At 38.3% G+C, this 20,441-nt stretch overlaps 1 protein-coding gene across 6 annotated transcripts in view; it reads right to left on the bottom strand.

The window, feature by feature from the left end:
* G2E3 (G2/M-phase specific E3 ubiquitin protein ligase) overlaps positions 1 to 13,472 on the bottom strand; it is a 49,901-nt gene extending 36,429 nt beyond the window's left edge. The window contains exons 1-4 of one of the 6 annotated variants that reach the window (XM_037503170.2): positions 13,372 to 13,472; positions 7,528 to 7,615; positions 6,699 to 6,804; positions 1,310 to 1,350 (exon numbers count right to left, since the gene is read on the bottom strand). In XM_037503170.2, coding sequence (XP_037359067.1) covers positions 1,310 to 1,346 — 37 coding nt within the window. In that variant the 5' untranslated portion in view covers positions 1,347 to 1,350; positions 6,699 to 6,804; positions 7,528 to 7,615; positions 13,372 to 13,472. The other 5 variants (XM_037503171.2, XM_054689607.1, XM_037503172.2 and 2 more) reach the window with 5 other exon arrangements.
* Positions 13,473 to 20,441: the final 6,969 nt, after the last annotated feature.

Genomic DNA, 20,441 nt, shown 5'->3' with positions numbered 1-20,441 from the left:
CCTTCCCCTAATCTTTTAAAATATTAGGGGAAATATTACACCAAAGTAACTGACCATATTAACTCCAGCAATATCATTTGCTTATTGAACATCTTAGATCAGCAGTTCCCATCTTATTTCCTTCACTCTAGTGTCTATACTTTCAGCCATGGGTGGAACAAAGAATTACACTGAGACTACACAGAGGTGTCATCATATTTAATGCTGAAGGAAGGTGCAATCTGCTATATGCTATTGACAGGTGTCTTTCCATTTGTTCCCTTTCTTCCTTAGTATGGAGAACCTGGATATAGAACAGATTAGTTTTCAGGTGTGTGTTTTTGTAAGTAGATTGCTTTTGTTTTCATTTGTTTTTGCTGTTTTTTTTTTTTTTAACTTTAACTCTAAAAATTTAGTAAAATATCGTATTTACTAGGTACACCTTCTGCTATAGTAAATGACACTGATTATATTACAATAATGAAATAAAAACACTCGTAAAAAAATGAATCAATCAGGTAAAATACAAATGGGATATGTACAATCTGAGGTTAAAAAAAATAATAGTACCCGTAGTACTTGCATTTGGCAAACACATGAAGACAACCATGAACCATTACGTTTCAGAACTATTAGCATAGAAGTCTATAAGTAAAAAGTCGGAAAGCAAAGTAGAAGGTTTGAGAGTACAAATCTTATCCAGAATGATGTGTGGTTAACAGATGTTCTCTATTTAGTAATGGTCAAGAGATAAAATATTCAGTGTAATATTTTTAGAGGGAATAAAATGAAACCTTAAAAAGGGTAAATGAAGGAGAAGTAGTGACAGAACAAAAAATAATTTGAAATTTCTCACTACCCATGATAGTAAGTCAATATATACTGTTTATAACTAATAAATGAAGCAACAGCATTTAAAAGTAATTAATCTAATTAAGATTGTGGTGAGCATTTAAATTTTCCTTTTTATGTCAAACTTTTGTGTATTGTTTATATTCTCACCTTGATTTTTCCTTTTGTAAGAAAAGAATTATACAAAAAAGTGAAAAACTATATTTATTAATACTGTTTAATTCAAATAAGCCACACCTGATACACATTTCCACAATTAAAATTTGGTAAACAGTTCTCTTTTAAAGCAGATTTTTGTTGGAGTGAATACACACAATGTTTTATTTTATCATATGCATAGATGAACTAAGTATACATCAGAGAATTAACTATTACTGCTATAGTACAACAGTCTAAAAAGGTTTTGGACAACAAAATCAAGACTAAAGTATCCTAATATTTTAAGCTACATTTGAAAACATTTTAAGTCACTACTTACCTAGGTTCTGTAAGTCATCAGGTTTCTTTTCATTCATTTTACTAGGAAAAATAAGAACAGACAATATAGCCATCTTAAGTTTAAAAGTCTCAAGGTAACAATTTTAATTAAATTTAGTTAATACATGTTTACAAATAAGCTACTTAATAATTTCTTACTTTAGTAGTTAATGTCTCTGTAAAACGCCCTTGTCATTCAGTACAGTGCTAATAAGTATCTGCTGAATGAACTGATAGATATGATAAAAATAATAATGACAGGGCAAGGTTCTATTAAATTTTCATTATTTAAAAAAAAATCACGACTTTTATGTGGCTACATCTTCTCTTCTTCCCCTTCCCATAGCAAGGATCCAGGACATTTCTCTTGGAGCATAATCGGATGGTCTATCTAGCTTCTTAAGATATATATAAAAAAAAAAAAAAATGGGCCTCCCCGGTGGCGCAGCGGTTGAGCGCTGGGTTGCAAAGCTGCCGGCGACCTCTGCGGCGCCGGTTCGATCCCCGGCTGCTCCCCGGCCACCGGAGGAGGGTCCCACATGGCGCGCAGACCTCTCCTGCCGCCCGCTGCTCCCCTCAGCAGTGTACTTCGGTCCTTCTGCCTGCTCTGCTCCCTGCTCTGGCTCTGGTGAATTCTCTCACCCTCCCGCGCTTCTGACTGTACCCAGTGCATGTATAAACAAAACGAACGAACAAACAAACAAATAAATAAATAAAAACATGCCTCTATAAAAAAAAAAAAATAAAAAAAAAAAAAAAGATATATATAAAAAAAAACTATGTTACTTAAAAACAAAACCAAAAAAAAAAACCCACACTTACGAACTCAGTACCAAACGAGACTTTTCTCATCTCTACATATAAACATTAAAAAGTGAACAATTTCACATGACACAAAAAGTAGCATAGGACTATGTGGAGGATCAAGTTGAAAGTCTTCAAATATCATCAGCTATAGGTTGATCACAAGAAATGCTATCCTAACATGAATGGGAAAAGTTTTTCCCAGGTGTCAATATTTAATAAGCATTTTAGATAGTTTTTCTAAGTATTAATAAACTCTTATTCACAGACCAGTAGAACAAAAATAAAGAGCCCATCAGTAGATCACTTTTTCAGTCACTGAATTTTAAAAAATAGCTAAGTCAATTCAACAGGCAAAAGGGGTCTTTTCAAAAAATGGTGCTAGAAAAACTAAATGTCCATATGGAAAACAAATGACCTTTTTTTGTTAACATTAGTTTAAATTAGTATGCAGGTTTCAAGTGTACAGTTTCTCACCTCAAAAACTGTATAAAATCACACTATACCTACCACCAAATCTCCAGTAACTACCTACAGCCTTACCAGTTAGCCCTTTCTACCTGTTCCCCACCCCGTACCTTTCTCTTTTGTAACCACCCTTCTGTAGTCACAGTCTAAAGATTTTTGTTTTACTCATTTAGTTTTTTTCCTTTGTATTCCACAAATGAGTGAAATTGTTGTTTTTCCTTTTTCTGACTCATTTTACATAGATAAATACCCTCAAGGTTTATCCATGTTGTCGCAAATAGCAAGATTTCTTTTTATTTATAGCCAAGTAGTTTTACATTGTGCATATATTGTATAACTACATCTTCTTTATCCAACCATCCATGATGGGACACTTGGGTTATTTCCAACAAGGCTAGAATGAACACAGGAGTGTATATATATTTTTGAAATAGTGTTTCATATTCTTCAAGTAAATACCCAGAAGAGGGATCACTGGATTATATGGTAGTTCTATTAGTTCTATTTTTAATTTTTTTGAGGAGCTTCCATACCTGTTTTCCATAGTCTGCATCAACCTACATTCCTACCAACAATGTACTAGGGGGGTCTTTGTGCTCCAAATCCTTACCAACATTTAATATTTCTTGACTTGTTAGCCATTCTAACTTGTGTGAAGTGAAATCTCATTTTTTTAAAGATTTATTTATGCATACAAGAACTGGGGTACAGGCCACAGGTGCAGGGTGGTGAGAGGATTCACCAGAGACATAGTGGGGAATAAAACAGGCAGTCTGACTGAAATACACTGCTGAGGGGAGCAGCGGGTGAGACAGGAGAGGTCTGCTGCACCATGTGGATAGCTCCCTGCTTAAGCCCTTGCACCACCAGGCAGGTCCTCACTGTGTTCTTGACTTGCATTTCCCTTATGATAAGCAACACATTTCCCTTATGATAAGCTTGTATTATTTATACAAGCACTGGGTACAGTCAGAAGCGCAGGAGGGTGAGAGAATTCACCAGAGCCAGAGCAGGGAACAGAACAGGCAGACTGACGAAATACACTGCTGAGGGGAGCAGCGGGCGAGGCAAGAGAGGTCTGTCGCACCATGTGGGACCCTAGCCCGGCGGCCGGGGATTGAACTGGCTTCGCAGCCCAGCACTCAACCGCTGCACCACCAGGGGAGGCCCAACACAGAGCATCTTTTCATGTGTCCTTTGGCCACATGTCTTCTTTGGTGAAACGCCAATTTAGATCCTCTGCTGAATTTTTAATTGGGTTATATGGGTTTTTTTGTTGAGTTACATGAGTTGTTTATATATTTTGGATATTAACCCCCCCTTGTCTGGTTTATAGTTTGCAAAATATCTTCTCCCATTCAGTAGGTAATTAGGATAATAAAAATTCAAATGAAAATTCCTCTTCACTTTAATGTACAGTGCTTCTTAGTTTGATGTAGCTCCAATTGTTTGTATTTCCTTTTGTTTTTCTTGCCAATGGGAAACAAACCCATAGGACATCACTATGATTGATGTAATAGAACTTATCGCCTATGTTTTCCTTTATGTATTTTATGGCTTCAGGTATTATATTCAAGTCTGTAATCCATTTGAATTAATTTCAGCATATGCTGTAAGACAGTGATCCAGTTTCATTCTTTGGCATGTGGCTGTTCAGTTTTTCCAGCATTTATTGAAGAGACTTTCTTATTCTATTGTATATTCTTAGCTTCTTTCTCATGAATTTGTTGTCTATTTCAAATGAATCTTAATCTATACTGCACCTTGCAAATAAATTGTACTTATATTCAAATTTAACAGCTTCTACTCATCAAAAGATATCATCAAGAAAGTGAATATAGATGGCACAGCCTGGGAGAAAATATTTGTAAAATGTACCTGACAAAGACTTGTATCTAGAATACATAGCAAATTCCTACAAATCAACAATTTTAAGCAAACAATCCAACAGAGAAATGAGCAAAAAACATGCACAGATATTTCACAAAGGAAAATATATGAATGGTCAAACACACGAATAGATGTTCAAACCATTGGTAATCAGGATAATAAAAATTTGAACCACTATAAAAGAACACTTCAAACCCACAATAACAGCAATATATTAAAAAGACTACCAACACTAAACAACAGGGAAATTGTCATCAACTGCTGGTAATGTCCCAGCCCTCCTTGTTATTAGGCCTATTGTTTTGGTGACTAGGGTTTCTGCTGGTTAAGCTCAAATGTAGAATCAGACAGGGGGCCTCTCACCAGGGCAAAAGTCCTGGTATGAGGACCATACTGGGAAACCATTATCTGCTGAAAACAGCAGGCAGACATTATGGTCAGATTAGCAAAATCAGCTAGACTACCTTGCCTGTAAATATTAGCAGAAAGTATCACCCAAAACAAAGAAAGTCAAGGAAAAGATAAACACCTGGGATTACATCAAACTGAAAGGCTTCTGTACAGCAAAAGAGACATTAACCAAAACAAAGAGACACTCTACTGATTGGGAAAAAATTTTTATACTCCATACAACAGATAACAGACTGATCACAAAGACATACAAAGAACTCATATGACTCAACAAAAACAAAGTAAACAATCCAGTCAAGAAAGAAGAACTTAAAAGACACTTCTCCAAAGAGGAAATGCAAATGGCCAACAGGCATATGAAAAAACGCTCAACACCCTTATAATCAGGGAAATACAAATCAAAACCACATTGAGATACCATCTTACCCCAGTAAGAATGGCACATATCAAAAAAAAAACTAGCAACAACAAATATTGGCAAGGATGTGGAGAAAAAGGAACTCTCCTACATTGCTGGTGGGAGTGCAAACTGGTCCAACCATTATGGAACGCTGTCTAGAGGTTCCTCAGTCTACTAAAAATGGAGCCACCATATGACCCAGCAATTCCACTCCTAGGGATCTACCTAAAGGACACAAAAACATTGATTCAAAACAACACCTTTTCCCCTATGTTTATTGCAGCACTATTTACAATAGGTGAAACCTGGAAACAACCCAAATGCTCATAAATAGATGACTGGATCAACAAGATGTGGCATATATACACAATGGAATATTATTCAGCAATCAAAAAAGATAAACTCATGCCATTGGCAGCAACGTGGATAGAGCTAGAAGGAATTATGCTCAGTAAAATAAGCCAGAAGGAAAAAGAAAAATATCAGATGGCTTCACTTATAGGAGGAATACAGGGGAACCAAATAAGACATCAGTGTAAAAAAATAATAACAGTACAAAACACAACAAAGCAAAACCAGACAATTATAAATCAGACACATCCTACAGGGGAGGAGGAAGGCGAGGGATCAGAGGGAGGGAGGGATGAGTACAGGGGACTCTGATGATGGTGCATGGGGTCCACTGGTGAAGGAAATTCTATGGGACTACAACTGAGGGTGGGGGGAAGCAAATATTGCTTAAAAAATGAACAATGATTAAAATTAATTTTAAAAAGAAAAAAAATAAAGTTAGGTAAAAATAGGGATTAGAGATAGTATGCTTTGATTAGCAGGAACTATGGAGCCCCGCCCCCACCAAGCAAGAGCCCAGGTCACGCCACCCTAGCTTGTAACACATCCCGGTAATGCACCCCTATCCTTTACATTTCCCCAAGTACGTGCCCATCTTCTCTGAACCTGGTTTTAAATAAATATGAGTCTTCCCGCAGATTAAGACTGCCAATTTTTATATGTAGGCACCTCTAGGCCTCTCTCCACTTGGACTTTCAGTGTTCTTTCTCTCATCACGCATTGCTTCCAATGCTGCTGCCCCATGACGCAACAAATGATGACCCCACCATGATCAGCTTGGAAGAAAACCACGGGACATTGACCTCCTACACCCAAGAAAAGGGGAGCCTGATGAAGGGGTAAATAAAGGACGTCTGACTTCATTTTAGGTAAGTAAAACAACAGATGACATAGCTTTAGCTCTGTACATCTGTGGGAGGTCAAGTTAGATTTTTTCACCCAGGTTTCTTTCCTGTCTCTACATCTCCCTTTTGTTGTTATTCAAGCTCATGAGGTGACAGTAATGTAAACTGGAATAATCATTTTTAAGTTTCAGCAGTTTCTTAAAAGTTAAACATATACCCACCATGCGCCAAGCTTTTGATGCTGGGATTTCACAAACAGGAATGTATCCAAGGCAGAAAACTTTATACAAGAATGTTCACAGCAGCCCTCTTCGTGACAGTTCCAAACTGGAAACCCATATATCCATCAACAAGATAAAGAAAAATGTGTGTCTCATTAATATAATGTAAAGGTTAGCAGTTAGAAAAAATGCCACAATCAAGATTTAGAAATGAAAGTTTTGTTTCAAGTGTTTCTAAATTCTGACTGTTGATCACTTTATTTCAAACACTCTTCAAAATAAATCTTCATCAAAAAAATGACTTCACATATTAAAAGTTTTAATTGAACGTTGGATTATTACACTGTATAAGTCTCAGGCATGCACCATTATAAATCAACCTCTGTTTATAGTACATTATGCTCACCACTGAGTCATTTTTCTCACCACTTCACTGTAAAACTGGCCCATTTTATAATATTTCCCACTTCTCTCCCTTCTGGAAATCACTAATTTGATCTTAGAGCTTAAAGGTTTATTTAGTTCATTTGTTTTGTTTCTTTATGTACCACAGTAATTGAAATCATGTTTGGATTTTGTTATTTGTTTTCCTTCTAGTACATGAATTTTAAGACTTCCTGTGTGGAAGGAGGAAAACAATGTTAAGTTAAGTTCCTATCTTAATAACAATCCAAGTCTTAACAATGGACCTGGTCTTCAAAATAATATCAAACTGTTTTCTTCTCTTTCTTTATAAATCATGAACAATTTAATGAAGAGTTCCAGAAAGCTATAGTCAAGAGGTATTCTGAGTCTCTTTCATTACTTATCTTCAGTTAGTGATACTCACAGCTTCGATACTCCTTCCTTCAAAAGGTGGAATCTGAGTTCTCTCTTTTTGACAGGCTGTGCTCAGTAACTTCCTTCCACCAAAAAGTCTGGCAGAAATGACAATGTGTGAATAAGTCATAAAAGGCATTGTGACTTACTCCTTACTCTTCTTTATCATGAATCACCTGTGCTGAAGGAAGGTAGTTGCTATCTCATGAGGACTTTCAAGATAATCCTTAGAGAGGAACTTGGCAGATAATTAAGGCACTTACCTGCCGTCATGTGAATGGGTAATTTTAGAAGAAAAGCCTCCAGCCCCAGTCAAGCTAATGACATCACAGAAAAGCTACAGATCAATACCCCGTAAGAATATAGGTGCAGGGCCTCTCCTGATGGCGCAGCAGTTGAGCACTGGGCTGAGAAGCTGCCCGCAGCCTCTGCAGCACCGGTTCGATCCCCGGCCACCGGTGAGGGTCCCACATGGCGCGCAGACCTCGCCTGCTGCCCGCTGCTCCCCTCAGCAGTGTATTTTGTCAGTCTGCCTGTTCTGTTCCCCGCTCTGGTTCTGGTGAATTCTCTCACTCTCCCACGCTTCTGACGTACCCAGTGCTTGTATAAATAAACAAACAAACAAATAAATAAATAAATCTTAGGGGGGAAAAAAAAGAAGAATATAGGTGCAAAAATTCTCAATAAAATACTAGCAAACTAGATCCTTGTGAAGAGAATAATATACCATGATAAAGTCGGACTTATTCCAGAATACAAGAAAATCAATGCAATACATTGCATTAACAGAAAAAGGCCACAAGTCTACCTTTGTTACAGGGCAGAGAAAGGGGCACCCCAGACCCTGCAAACCTGCCTGCTCTACATAGGTTCTGCCATCCGCCGCATCAACACAAAACATATGAGACTTTAATGAAAATGAACTTTAATACAATTAGTAAACAATACAGGAAAGGCAAAGAATATAGTTTATAAATCAAGCACCCAGTTACCTGTGCCCTCACGGGTAAAAGTCCACCCAAACAGGATTGGCCCAGAGCAAGGCCCGAAAACCTGCCACAGGTCTAAAGCACCTTTCGGCAGGGTCCCACAGAAAAGGATCAGAAATAACCAGACAAGTCTGGGAGGAAAAGAGGAAAATCAAAATAAAGATAAAAGCTGCCATTGTTATCCTCCCCACAGGTCTCTCACCCACATCTGTTTCACACAGTCCACGGCCAAAAGGCAAGCACAAGTTTCTTCACGTGTCTCTCTGCTCCATGCGCCTCCACCAGGTCTCCTTCTGGCTCTCCATCCTGCTTCCTTCCTCCCTCAGTCTCTTCTCTTTTTTTTGCTCCACCCTTCTTTGGGTGGGGCAGAAAACCTTGAACCTCCCCCTTTCCTGGGGACCATCCTGTTAACACTTTGATTTATGCAGAAAAAGACATTTGTAAGTCCAACAGTTTTTCATGATAAAACACTCAACCAGAAAGGGAACTTCCTCAGCAACATAAAAAGCATCTATTAAAAACCCACAGCTAGCATCACACTCGATGGTGAAAGACTGAAAATTAATAAGATCTGGAAAGCACGTAAGAACTAGAGCAAAATGATCTTGTCTACTTGTACCACTTCTAGCCAACATTGTACTAGAAGTTCTAGCCAGAATCATTAGGCTAGAAAAGAAATAAAAAGCATCCATATTGAAAGAAGAAAATGTATTTTCAGGGGACAGAGTCTTTTATGTCCCCAATGAATTCACCTGTATACACACACACACACACAAAACTGTTAGAACTGATACATAAACTCCACAAAGTTGTGGGATGCAAGATCAACACACACATATCAGTTGTATTTCTATACAACAGTAAAGAACAATCCATAAAGGAAATTGAGGAATCAATTCCATTGACAATAACATCAAAAAGAACAAAATCACTTAGGAATAAATGTCGCTAAAGAGGTACAAGATTTGTACACTGAAAACTACTAAACACTGCTAAAGGAAATGAGAGAATCTAAATTAAATGAAAAGATACTGAGTCTATGGTGGGAAGACTTAATATTCTGTTTGGGTAGCAAAGTAATCTACAAATTTGAAGCAATCCCTATCAAAACCAAATGCCTTTTTTGAGGGCAGAAATGGAAAACCTGATTCTAAAATTCTTAAGGAATTGCAAAGGGCTCAAAATAGTCAAAACAATTTACATTACTCAAAACTGGGTGGTACTGGGAAAAGGACAGCATACCTAGCAGTAGAAGAGACCAGAAACAAACCCATGCATTTATGATCAATTAGTTTTTGACAAGGGTGCCAAGACCATTTAATGGGGTTAAGAATAGTCTCTTCAGGGAATGATTTTGGGACAAATGAGTACTTATAAGCAAAGGAATGAGGATGGCTCTTACTTTGCACCATAAGCAAAAATTAACTCAAAACGAATGAAAATTCAAAACAGAAAACTCCAGGCCCAGATGGTTTCACTGCTGAATTCTACCAAACATTTAGGGGAGAAATTATGTCAAGTCTATGATCTCTTTCAGAAGAGAGAAGAAAATGCTTCCTAACTCATTCAATTAGGCCAGCATTACTGGAATGCGAAAATACCAAAAGAAAACTACAGATCAATATAGAACAAAAAAAATTAGTAAATCAAATCCAACAATGTATAAAAAGAACTGTATACAACCAAGTGATAATATAATCATACTCCTTGACATTTACCCAAAAGAACTGAAAGTTTATGTCCACACCAAAATCTTAACATGAATGTTTATAGGCTCTTTATTCATAACTGCCAAAACCTGGAGGCAACTAAGGTGTCCTTCAGTAGGCAAATGGATAAAACTGTGGCACCACCAGACAACGGAGTATTAATGCTAAAAAGAAAAGTTATCAAGCCATGAAAAGACATGGAAGAATCTTAAATATTATTACTAAAATGAAAGAAGCCAATCTGAATGGCTACATAGAGTATGACTGCAACTAAATAACATTCTGGAAAAGGCAAAATTAGGGAGTAAAAAGATCTGTGGTTTCAAAAGGGATGAGGGGGAAAAGGTTGAACACAGGATTTTTAAAACAGTGAAAATATTTTATATATAATAATGATGGATAATCATTATTTGTCCAAATCTATAGAATGTATGACACCAAGAGCAAAGAAATCAAAACTAGGAAGTTTAAATCATTATGAAGTATATGATTATGAAGTGATTATGAAATCTCCAGGTAGGTCCATTAATTGTCAACAAATGTACCACTCTAGTGGGGAATGTTGATAATGGAGGCAATGCATTTGTGGGGGCAAGGAGTAATGGAACTCCCTATAATTCCCCCCTCAATTTTGCTGTGAACCTAAATCTGTTCTAAAAAATAGTTTTAACAAAAAAGCAGAAACAACAAATTTACAAGTTTATATTGACTTATTTTATAACTAGTCCTCAGAAAACTGGTGTCTGCCCTCTACACTCCCATATTAGCTCCCTAGGCCATTACTTGTTCTGCCATAATTCCATTGTCATCCCAGCACAACTCCAAAATCCAAAAAAAGCAATGGTCCAGCTTTCTTTTTCTTTTTTTAAGATTTATTTATTTATGCATACAAAAACTCAGGTGCAGGCCAGAGGTGTGGGAGGTGAGAGGATTTACTAGAGACAGAGTGGGGAATAGCTGGCCAGACAGGAAAGGTCTGCCACACCATGTGGGTAGCTCCCTGGTCAGCCAGGAATCGAACTCATGCTGCAGTAGCTGCTGATAGCTTCGCAGTGCTGTGCTTAGCCCATTGTGCCACCAGGGAGGCTTTGAATGGTCTAGCTTTCATCAAATATTAAGCAGATTCAAATACTTAGACTACTGCAGGAGAAAGTGTGTGCGATGGGAGTACATATACCCACCGGTTTTTAGAATGACATTCCCACTCTGTTGAGCAGGTTTTTAAAGAAAAATTTGTGGTCGAGGTGAGATAAAAGTCTTGACTGTTCAAACTGAAAAGGAAACACAAGCTTTTCTGTTTTTCATTCTCCAATATTTGCTTAGAAATTGAATGAAAGTAGAAACAAACTCACATACAAATAAAGCTAAATTCTCTACTATAAAGTTAATTTTTAACATGCCTAACATACATTATCCTTCTAATTAAAAAGATGCACCAGGAGGAAATTAAACGTAACTTTAAAAAAAAAATCACTAAATCTTTTCCCACTTGAAATGTCTTCTGAACTAATTGTTAGGGGGAAAAGGATGTCCCAAAGCAAATTCCATATAGGCTTTGTGGACTCCACCCCTACCCCAGGTCAAAGCCAAAGACACTGGGAACTCCAAATCCCATCACCACCAAAGGGAAGGTGGCTGGGACCTGAGGGTGGGGTTAAGCAGCCAGGTGGATACAAAAGGCAGACACGTGGGCTTTGGGGGGCTCCCCCATTTTGGCTCTCCGCCAGCTAGCAGCTTCAGGCCAGCTCTGAGTGACTTTGGGTTTCCAGGTCGTCGGATCGGGTAGGACGCATTAAAGACTTTATTTCCCTATTTTCTCCCTGAGTTGTACATTTTCCTTATTTCCTTTTCTCTTGTAAATTAACCTTTTGTGTGTGTCTGTAGTAGAGTATTCATAAGTCCCTTTAAAGCGCGGGGGTGAGGACCCACAGCCAGGAACCCGTTTAATATCGGGGTTGCTCTATAACATAATGATTTAATTATTTACCCATATTTGTCAAATTTATAAACTATGTATAATCACTGAAATCCCTCTACTACACTACCCAGGAAAAAAGCAGCATTTTATGTTTTTCAGCATTGACTAGATACAGTGTGTTAAACTGTTAAAATAACAAGCACTCGTTGATCAGAAGTTTCAGAGCAAAATCACTGTTCTGTACCAAGAAGTGCAGATAAAGCAAAAGCTTCTCAGTCTAGTTCTATGTTTATAACTAAATTGCACTCAAGCAGAAGCCCTCTGTGTGCAGTAGTTAAGGAAGGTATTTACAACCCACTGGGTAAAATGTTAAGGTGAAATAAAAAAGGTTGATGGCTAAGCAAGCATAAAAAAGTGATTTGGAGAACTGAGGTAGTATGGACAGACCCTCACAGGTTGAGAAAATGGTGGAATATTATGAAGACGCTGGTTGGATACAATAACCGTAAACAGATTGAGAAGGACTTTGCAGGTCTGGGGAACCAACTAAACCTTATCCCTATTGTTAGCAAACTAAGACCCTTGTGAATCGTGCTTTTATTACAGCCAGTTTAAAAGAGCAAGAGTCTCGGATTTTTGCGGTGCACGAAAAAAAGTCAACCGTGAAAGAAAATATCCGGGTTTTAAATACAAAGGATACTCAGATTTCAGTTTAAATCCCCACCAGGCATTTCAAAGACTGTCACTGCTCTGCGGTACAGAGTAATTAAGTCCTCTAAGACTTCCTCTTTAGAGGACTCCGGGGCTACGGAGTCCTCTAAACGCCTCCACATTCTAAACGCCCCCAACCTTCCATCTTTAAGAAAGGAAAATTCCTTCACCTGTGGAAACGCTTTCGCAATTAGATCTTACGACGGAAGCGTCAACATCTGAGCCACACTGGCCGAAAGACTAGACTGTGATTACCAGAAAGTCAGAGATCCCGGAGGACAGGCCTCGGGACCCTCCCAACTCGGGGCTGGCTCGTGTGCCCCGGCAGCGCGGAGCCGGGAAACGCTTCCCGGACCCCCGATTTCCCACGCCCGCCCCCCCCCACGGCCCCGACGCCCCGCCCCGGCACCCCCGAAGGCAGCACCAAGCCCCCGCTAGGTCATCCTGCCCCCCGACCCCCAGTCCCACCCCACGGTCCCGCTGCTCCCGCTGGAGCAGCGTCTCATCCCGTCCCCGCATCCACTCACAAGGCGCGCGGGCAGAAGTTCCCGAGCGAGCGTGTCACTTCTCCCTTCAGCGCCGCGCCGCGCGCCAGCCGCGAGCCGCCCCACCCAACGGCCACAGGATTCAAATTCGCCACTTCCGCAGCAACCCGGAAGGAGCGCCCGGCCCCACCACCTGAGAGGCGGGGCCCGCGGCGCGCCCCGGCTCCTCTCCCGCTGGGCGCTCGCTCAGGGCTGTCTCCCCTGCGCTTCGGCTTCTTTTGTCTCCCCCGTTCAGGTTCACGGAGAAGCCCGGGCGCGGGTCGGAGTTTCTGTTTCTGTCGGGTGACTCTTGTTTCTGAAGTGGGCGGAGACGTGCTGAAGTTCATTCCTTCAAGGACGAGAAGAATAAAACCGGGACTTTCTTTTTTTTTTTTTTTCTTTTGTTTTTCCTTTTTTTCCCCTTTTTTTCTTTTTCTTTCTTTCTTTCTTTTTTTTTTTTTACCCCTCACGGTTACCCTCTCATAAGCAACAGCTACGACGGGTAGAGAAAACGACCCCCGTCACTCGCTCGGTCACGGAGTTTTCCTGAATTCAGTTCTATCCCGGCACAGTCAAGACTTAGCCTCTCCCCCTCTCCGGTCTGAGGCGGACAAAAGACCACAGATCACCCTCGTCCAGCCCAGCCACAAACTGAAAAGAGGAGTCGGACCAGTTCCTGGTCCCAATAAAATGTTTGAGAATAAATGTTAGAAAACTGCAAATATTTTCCCCTGTGACACAAGATCGTTTTTCAAGATTGCTGCCTCTCCTCTGCGGTTCTTAGGACAAGAGTCATTTTCCTTTACGAAGGACGCACAATATATACTTAATCCAAAACAGCTTGAGCTTCTGAAGGGATGTAGCTGGGAGCTTTAAGAAAGGAAAGGAAGAGCTGAACATGTTCCAAAACAAAACAAAACAAAACAAAAAACAAAACCAAAAAAAGGGGTGTGGGGAACTAAACAACTTTCATCTTTCTCGTTGAGACCAGAGCATCTTAACATCTAGTAACACTGATTTAGCTACACTGATTAGTACAAACTAAGTCACGACAGAACAACTTCAGTCTGGGTCAAAACTGCAGCTTTAAAGATTCACTACATTTCTAGGAATTAATTTTACAGACAACCGGCGGACACAAGGGGGTGTAAAGTTACTAAATGAGGTACTGTTTTTTAACAGTGGAAAACAATAACCTAAAAGTCTAACAATAAGGAAATGATTAAATAAACTGTACTTTAGCAGTAATATTACTGCCACGTGCAAGTGCTAAAAATAATTAGTAGGTACTCAAATGAAGGTCAGTTTTGGAAGGACTGTATGTGGTCTCCTCTAAAATTATGTATATGGCATATAACACTTCTGAAGTGGATAGGCAAACTATAAAGAGTTGTCTCTGGGAGTTCCATTGGTGAATGAGGATGAAAAGAGACTTTTTACTTTTACTTTATAATCAGCTGAATTTTCAAAACAACAAGCATGTTTTACTCTTGCAATTTTCGTTGTTTTATTTATTTTTTTTTAACATATACTTATTTTAAAAAAATTTATTTATTTATTTATACAAGCACTGGGTACAGTCAGAAGCGCAGGAGGGTGAGAGAATTCACCAGAGCCAGAGAGGGGAACAGAACAGGCCAACTGACGAAATACACTGCTGAGAGGAGCAGCGGGCGCAGCAGGAGAGGTCTGCACACCATGCGGGACCCTCGCTGGTGGCCAGGGATTGAACCGGTGCTACAGAGGCTGCGGGTAGCTTCGCAACCCAGTGCTCAACCGCTGTGCCACTGGGGAGGCCCAATTTTCATTGTTTTAAAAGAAAACAAATTCCCTATACTCTGGATTTGAAATCAGGCTTAATAAATGTATAGAATAGTTTGTCATTTCATTAATTCACTTAACAATTTCATAGTAATGGTATGACCACATATTTTTTCATTCATGATAAATTATTTCACATCTCACATTTCTAATATGGCCCTATTCTATATTGTTCCTTCAAGTTTCTGGAAGGCAGAAGCTATGTTATATATTTTCCTGATTTTCACAGTTTTTGGTATTTTCCCACCATTAAGTTTCATGCTTCACAGGAATTCTCAGGTTAGTCAGCAAGCAAAAGTAAAATATTCTCAAATTGTCCTTGCAAAGTCCCACAAATAAAAAATACATGACAAAAATGTTTTCTATATTGATATGTGAAACTCATAGCTGTGATTATCTATTGATATATATTATATGAAATATATATTATTTTTATAAGTGGGATATATTAAATTATATGATCTTTTTATACAACTATATAGGTAAGTTTTAAAAAATGTTTATTCACTGAGTTTTCCTTAGTCATTCTTTCTAGGGGACACTTATTAAGTTCTTTAATGTCTTACATCAAAATGTCGACAAAGTTATCATTACCCAGCAACTCTGCTATGTCAGACCAATAAGACTAATTTCTCAACAGCAGTTGATGACCTCTTAAAGTCATGGATAGACATTTCCCATATGATTAGCCAGCCTTAATTGTACAAATTCCCTTGGGTTGGTGTTTATTGAGTGAAATATTAAAATTATTTGCATTATTTACACTGAGTATAGGTAAATTTGAATACATCCAGAATTCAAGTAATGCTTGAATGCATTTCATGACTAAGAAAATCTTCAATAAATACCCACTGACTAAATCAAGAAGACTAAGTACATATGGATTTAACTTTTTGAAGAAAATACTTAATATAGGAGGTATTTAAATCTGGCCATCAGACTGAACATTTTGATAACAAATCATTTTTTAAAATCAAGTGACATATATTGACATTAATATTTCACTTTACAAATGCTGCGAAGACTGTAGAAAAATGACAAAGACATTACAATCTGAACTAACAGAACCAAATTCATTGGAAATTTGAATCAAAGCTAATGTAAGTTTCTGTCTTCCCTGTTTTCCTCTTATTCACGCCATATGCAGCTGAAAACAAAACAAAAACTCTTGGGACCAGTGGTTATTTGCTCATATGCTGGAGTCAATACAAAGTGCTTTGGCAGAAAAGTGTCTAGAACTTACTTTGAAAGGTTTTTATCCTAACCAACATGAATGACAAAAACAAAATGCTTAGAAATAAACTTTAAAGAGAGGTATAATTTGATATTAAAAGGTGTAATAGGACAACATAAACAATTTCAATATTTGTAAATGTAAGATGAATATGTAAGAATTAAGACATTTCAGAAGATTAGCAGAGGTTGAGAGTACACAATCTGTCTCTAAAGACAGTAAAACAACCTAAATCTATGCTCAAAGAGTAGAAGTTAAAAAAGTATTAGCATAAAATGAAGACAAATACAGGGGGGAGGGAGGGGCGGGGAAAGGAAGGACTAGAGTCAAAATAAGGGGGGAGATGCAATTGTATGGGGAATATAACCAAAATGAAAATGCATACATTGTGCAAAGATGAAAAAAGATGTAAGAATTATATAAAATAAAATATTTAAATAAAAAAAGAAGACAAATACATAGGGAATCCAGAAAAATGTAACTTTACATAGAATATTAATATTATAATAATTAATAAAAAAGTGGATTTCAGTTTAATGGGAAAGGAATGGTTTCATTCATAAATGTACAAGAAAAACCAATGACTGGGGCCTCCCCGGTGGCGCAGCGGTTGAGCGCTGGGTTGCAAAGCTGCCCGCAGACTCAGCAGCGCTGGTTCGATCCCCAGATGCTCCACGGCCACAGGAGGAGGGTCCCACATGGCGCTCAGACCTCTCTTGCTGCCCGCTGCTCCCCTCAGCAGTGTGTTTCAGTCCTTCTGCCTGCTCGGCTCCCCGCTCTGGCTCTGGTGAATTCTCTCACCCTCCTGCGCTTCTGACTGTACCCAGTGCTTGTATAAATAAATAAATAAATAATAAATAAATAAATAAATAAATCTTTAAAAAAAAAAAAAACAAAAAACCAATGACTGGCTCTGGGAGATATAGGTTAAAACTTTACCTTGCACCATATGCCAAAAATAAATTCTAGAAGGATAAAAAATTGAAATATAAAAATTATAACAAATGTGTTGGGAGAAAAATTACAAGAATAACTGTGATGCTAGAGTAGAAGACTTTTTTTTTTTTTTTAAAGATTTATTTATTTATTTATTTATTTATTTATTTATTTATTTATTTATTTGTTCATTTATACAAGCACTGAGTAAAGTCAGAAGAGCGGGAGGGTGAGAGAATTCACCAGAGCCAGAGGGGAGAATAGAGCAGGCAGACTGATGAAACACACTGCTGAGGGGAGCAGTGGGCGGCAGGAGAGGTCTGCGCGCCATGTGGGACCCTGGCTGGCTGGCCAGGGATTGAACCAGTGCTGCAGAGGCTGCGGGCAGCTTCACAACCCAGTGCTCTCCCGCTGTGTCACCAGGGAGGCCGAGAAGACATTTCTTGAAGAGGGAGACGTAGAAGCCATAAAATAAAAGAATATGGCAACCTAAAACATGCCACTTTGGCATAAAGATTATTTTGAGATGAAGGTAAATGAAAAGGTAAAAGAAAGAACTGTCTACTTTCTCCCTTCTAACTAAAAGCAAGGCATAAATCTCCCATAGTGAAGGTTTCCCCTTCCCCTCTCCTGTACCAGGATGGGGTGAATACCTCTTTATTGGCAGAAAGGGAGTTGGCACCAAGATGAATCTTACTAAATAACTCTTATCTATCATTCCTTTCCCCCTATATATCTACCTTCCCATCAATTACTCTTTCTGAAGCTAAACCTCTTTTTCTTTCTTGGCCTAGTCACTTCACAATTTATCACCTTGTGTTAAAATTGTATATAAGCCTTCAAACCTAACCATTTCTCTGGTTTTCACTTCTTTTCTGTGGAGTCCCATGCATGTAAAATTTTTAAAGAAAAATTTTATGCTTTTCTCTTGTTAATCTGTCTTTTATCAGCTTAGTTTGCAGAACTTCAAGTAGTGGAAAAAGAGGAGAGAAGAAAAACTTTTCCATTCCTAAAACACTACTAGTAAAGTTTAAAATGTTTACTTGGCAAGATTCACCACAAAAAATTAAAAGAGAAAAGAAAAACGTTGAGAAAATATTTATAATACATGTGATACAAGGCTAATAACTCTAAGGTTAAAAAAATGAAACTCCATATTTTCAAAAAGTTATAAAAGTAGGCAAAAGAAGTGGATTAGCAGTTCATTAAAAAAGGAAATTACTAAATACTAAAGGTTAACAAACAAAAATCTTACTATTACATAATTCTAAAATAATTTTCCTTTCTTGGATTGCCAAAATAAAAACAATTTTTAATATCCAATACTGGGAGGTGATGGTGGCAAAAGGCCAAGTCTCATCTACTGGGGGCATACACTGCTACAAATCCTTTGGAAAGTAGTTTGTTGACGAAATCTCAACTATGGGATTCTCCTATATATCAATAAATAGACTAGTGCTTTTTGAAGCATTCCCATTAGAAATAAACAACCAAGGGGCCTCCTCGGTGGCACAGTGAGATGAGCGCAGCGCTGTCTGCAGCCTCTACAGCGTGGGTTCGATTCCTGGCCGGCCAGGGAGAATCCCACATGGTGTGGCAGACCTCTCCTACCTCGCCGCTGCTCCCCTCAGCAGTGCTTTCAGTCCGACTGCCTGTTCTGCTCCCCACTCTGTCTCTGGTGAATCTTCTCACTCTCCTGCATCTCTGGCCTATACCCTGGTTCTTGTATAAATAAAATAAACCTTAAAAATAAATTTTAAAAAAAAGAAATAGTTTAGAGGCTTCACAAAGCTGTGTTGCTTTGCCTCCTAAACTGGTACCTCAAAAACGAGGGCTATTTAATCCCTAGACATACAAATGAAAATGACAAATGATATTATTTAATTTAAAAAGTACAATATTCTGCTAAAAGTAATACTGATAGAATCAATACACATTGTTGGACTAAATTGTACTTTTCAGCAATGTACTTTATAGTTCCTACTCAATCCTTCCATAGGTTAATGACACTGAATTTCTGTTAACACTTTCTGTCTTTCATATGAGTCAGAATTTCTTGATCCTGGGCTTCTCCGTTGGCGCAAGTGGTTAAGCACAGCACTGTGAAGCTATCTGCAACCTCTGCTGCATTCAAGTTGAATCTCCTTAGTGTCTTTTAAGTCAAACACACCACCTTCTGGCAGCAGGAAGCACCACCCAAAAGAGCAATCTCAGGTCTCTTATTTCAAGTTGTTGGGATAATAAGTATGTATATTAACAGCACTGCTGTGGAATGATAACTGTCCCTGCTGGGAAACTGCATGATTTTAGCAAGAAGGGCTCAAAATTTGCTTATAGCCAATAGGAGACATGGTGTTCTAATACAGGTCAAAGGTAAAATATGTTTATGTCAACAATCATCCTCTCCAGGTTGGTGTTTCAAACAATTGATTGTCTGGATTGTTTTTCTTAATTGCTGTCTTTTGGCCTGAAGTGTTTACACAGAAATCAGAGCCTCTTTCCAGTTGAGTATTACTCCAAATACAGTCACACACATTGGTAATTCCACCCAGAATAAATCAAGTAATGAACAACATGTTTGAACTGAATCTTAAAAATTCTTGGATACAATTGCTGGCAATCAAAACTGTTTTCAGTTTATTTTTGTGTACTTTGATTTTTCAATCCCTCCCAGAATACTTGAGGAAAATGACTTCTCAAGTGAGTTGATAAAGCAATTCAGTTATAATGAGCTTCTCACCTGCATATCTTGATGGAGGTGAAAGAAAACTTCAAGTTCTCACAAAGGTCTAGGACACAGCATTACCATTTAGGGAGCAGGCACTAGCTTAGTTCTTTGCTTAGAACCTTATGGCTGTTCTTAAATTCCTTAAGGAGTCAAATAGTAGTACAATATTGAAACTTTTGATCTAAATGGACTTGGCTCTAAATATTAGCTCTATACTTACAAGCTAAGTGGGAAGAAAGAGCCCAACCCTCTGAATATCACTATTCATTTATAAAATGTAAATAAACCATAACTACCTCATAGGTTTGTAGTGAATTTTATTTTATTTTATTTTTTTTTAAAGATTTATTTATT

Source organism: Talpa occidentalis, unplaced genomic scaffold, assembly GCF_014898055.3.
Source record: "Talpa occidentalis isolate TD23 unplaced genomic scaffold, MPIMG_talOcc4v2.1 talOcc4.11, whole genome shotgun sequence".
NCBI lineage: Eukaryota > Metazoa > Chordata > Mammalia > Eulipotyphla > Talpidae > Talpa > Talpa occidentalis.
This window is presented reverse-complemented; position numbering and strand designations above follow the sequence as displayed.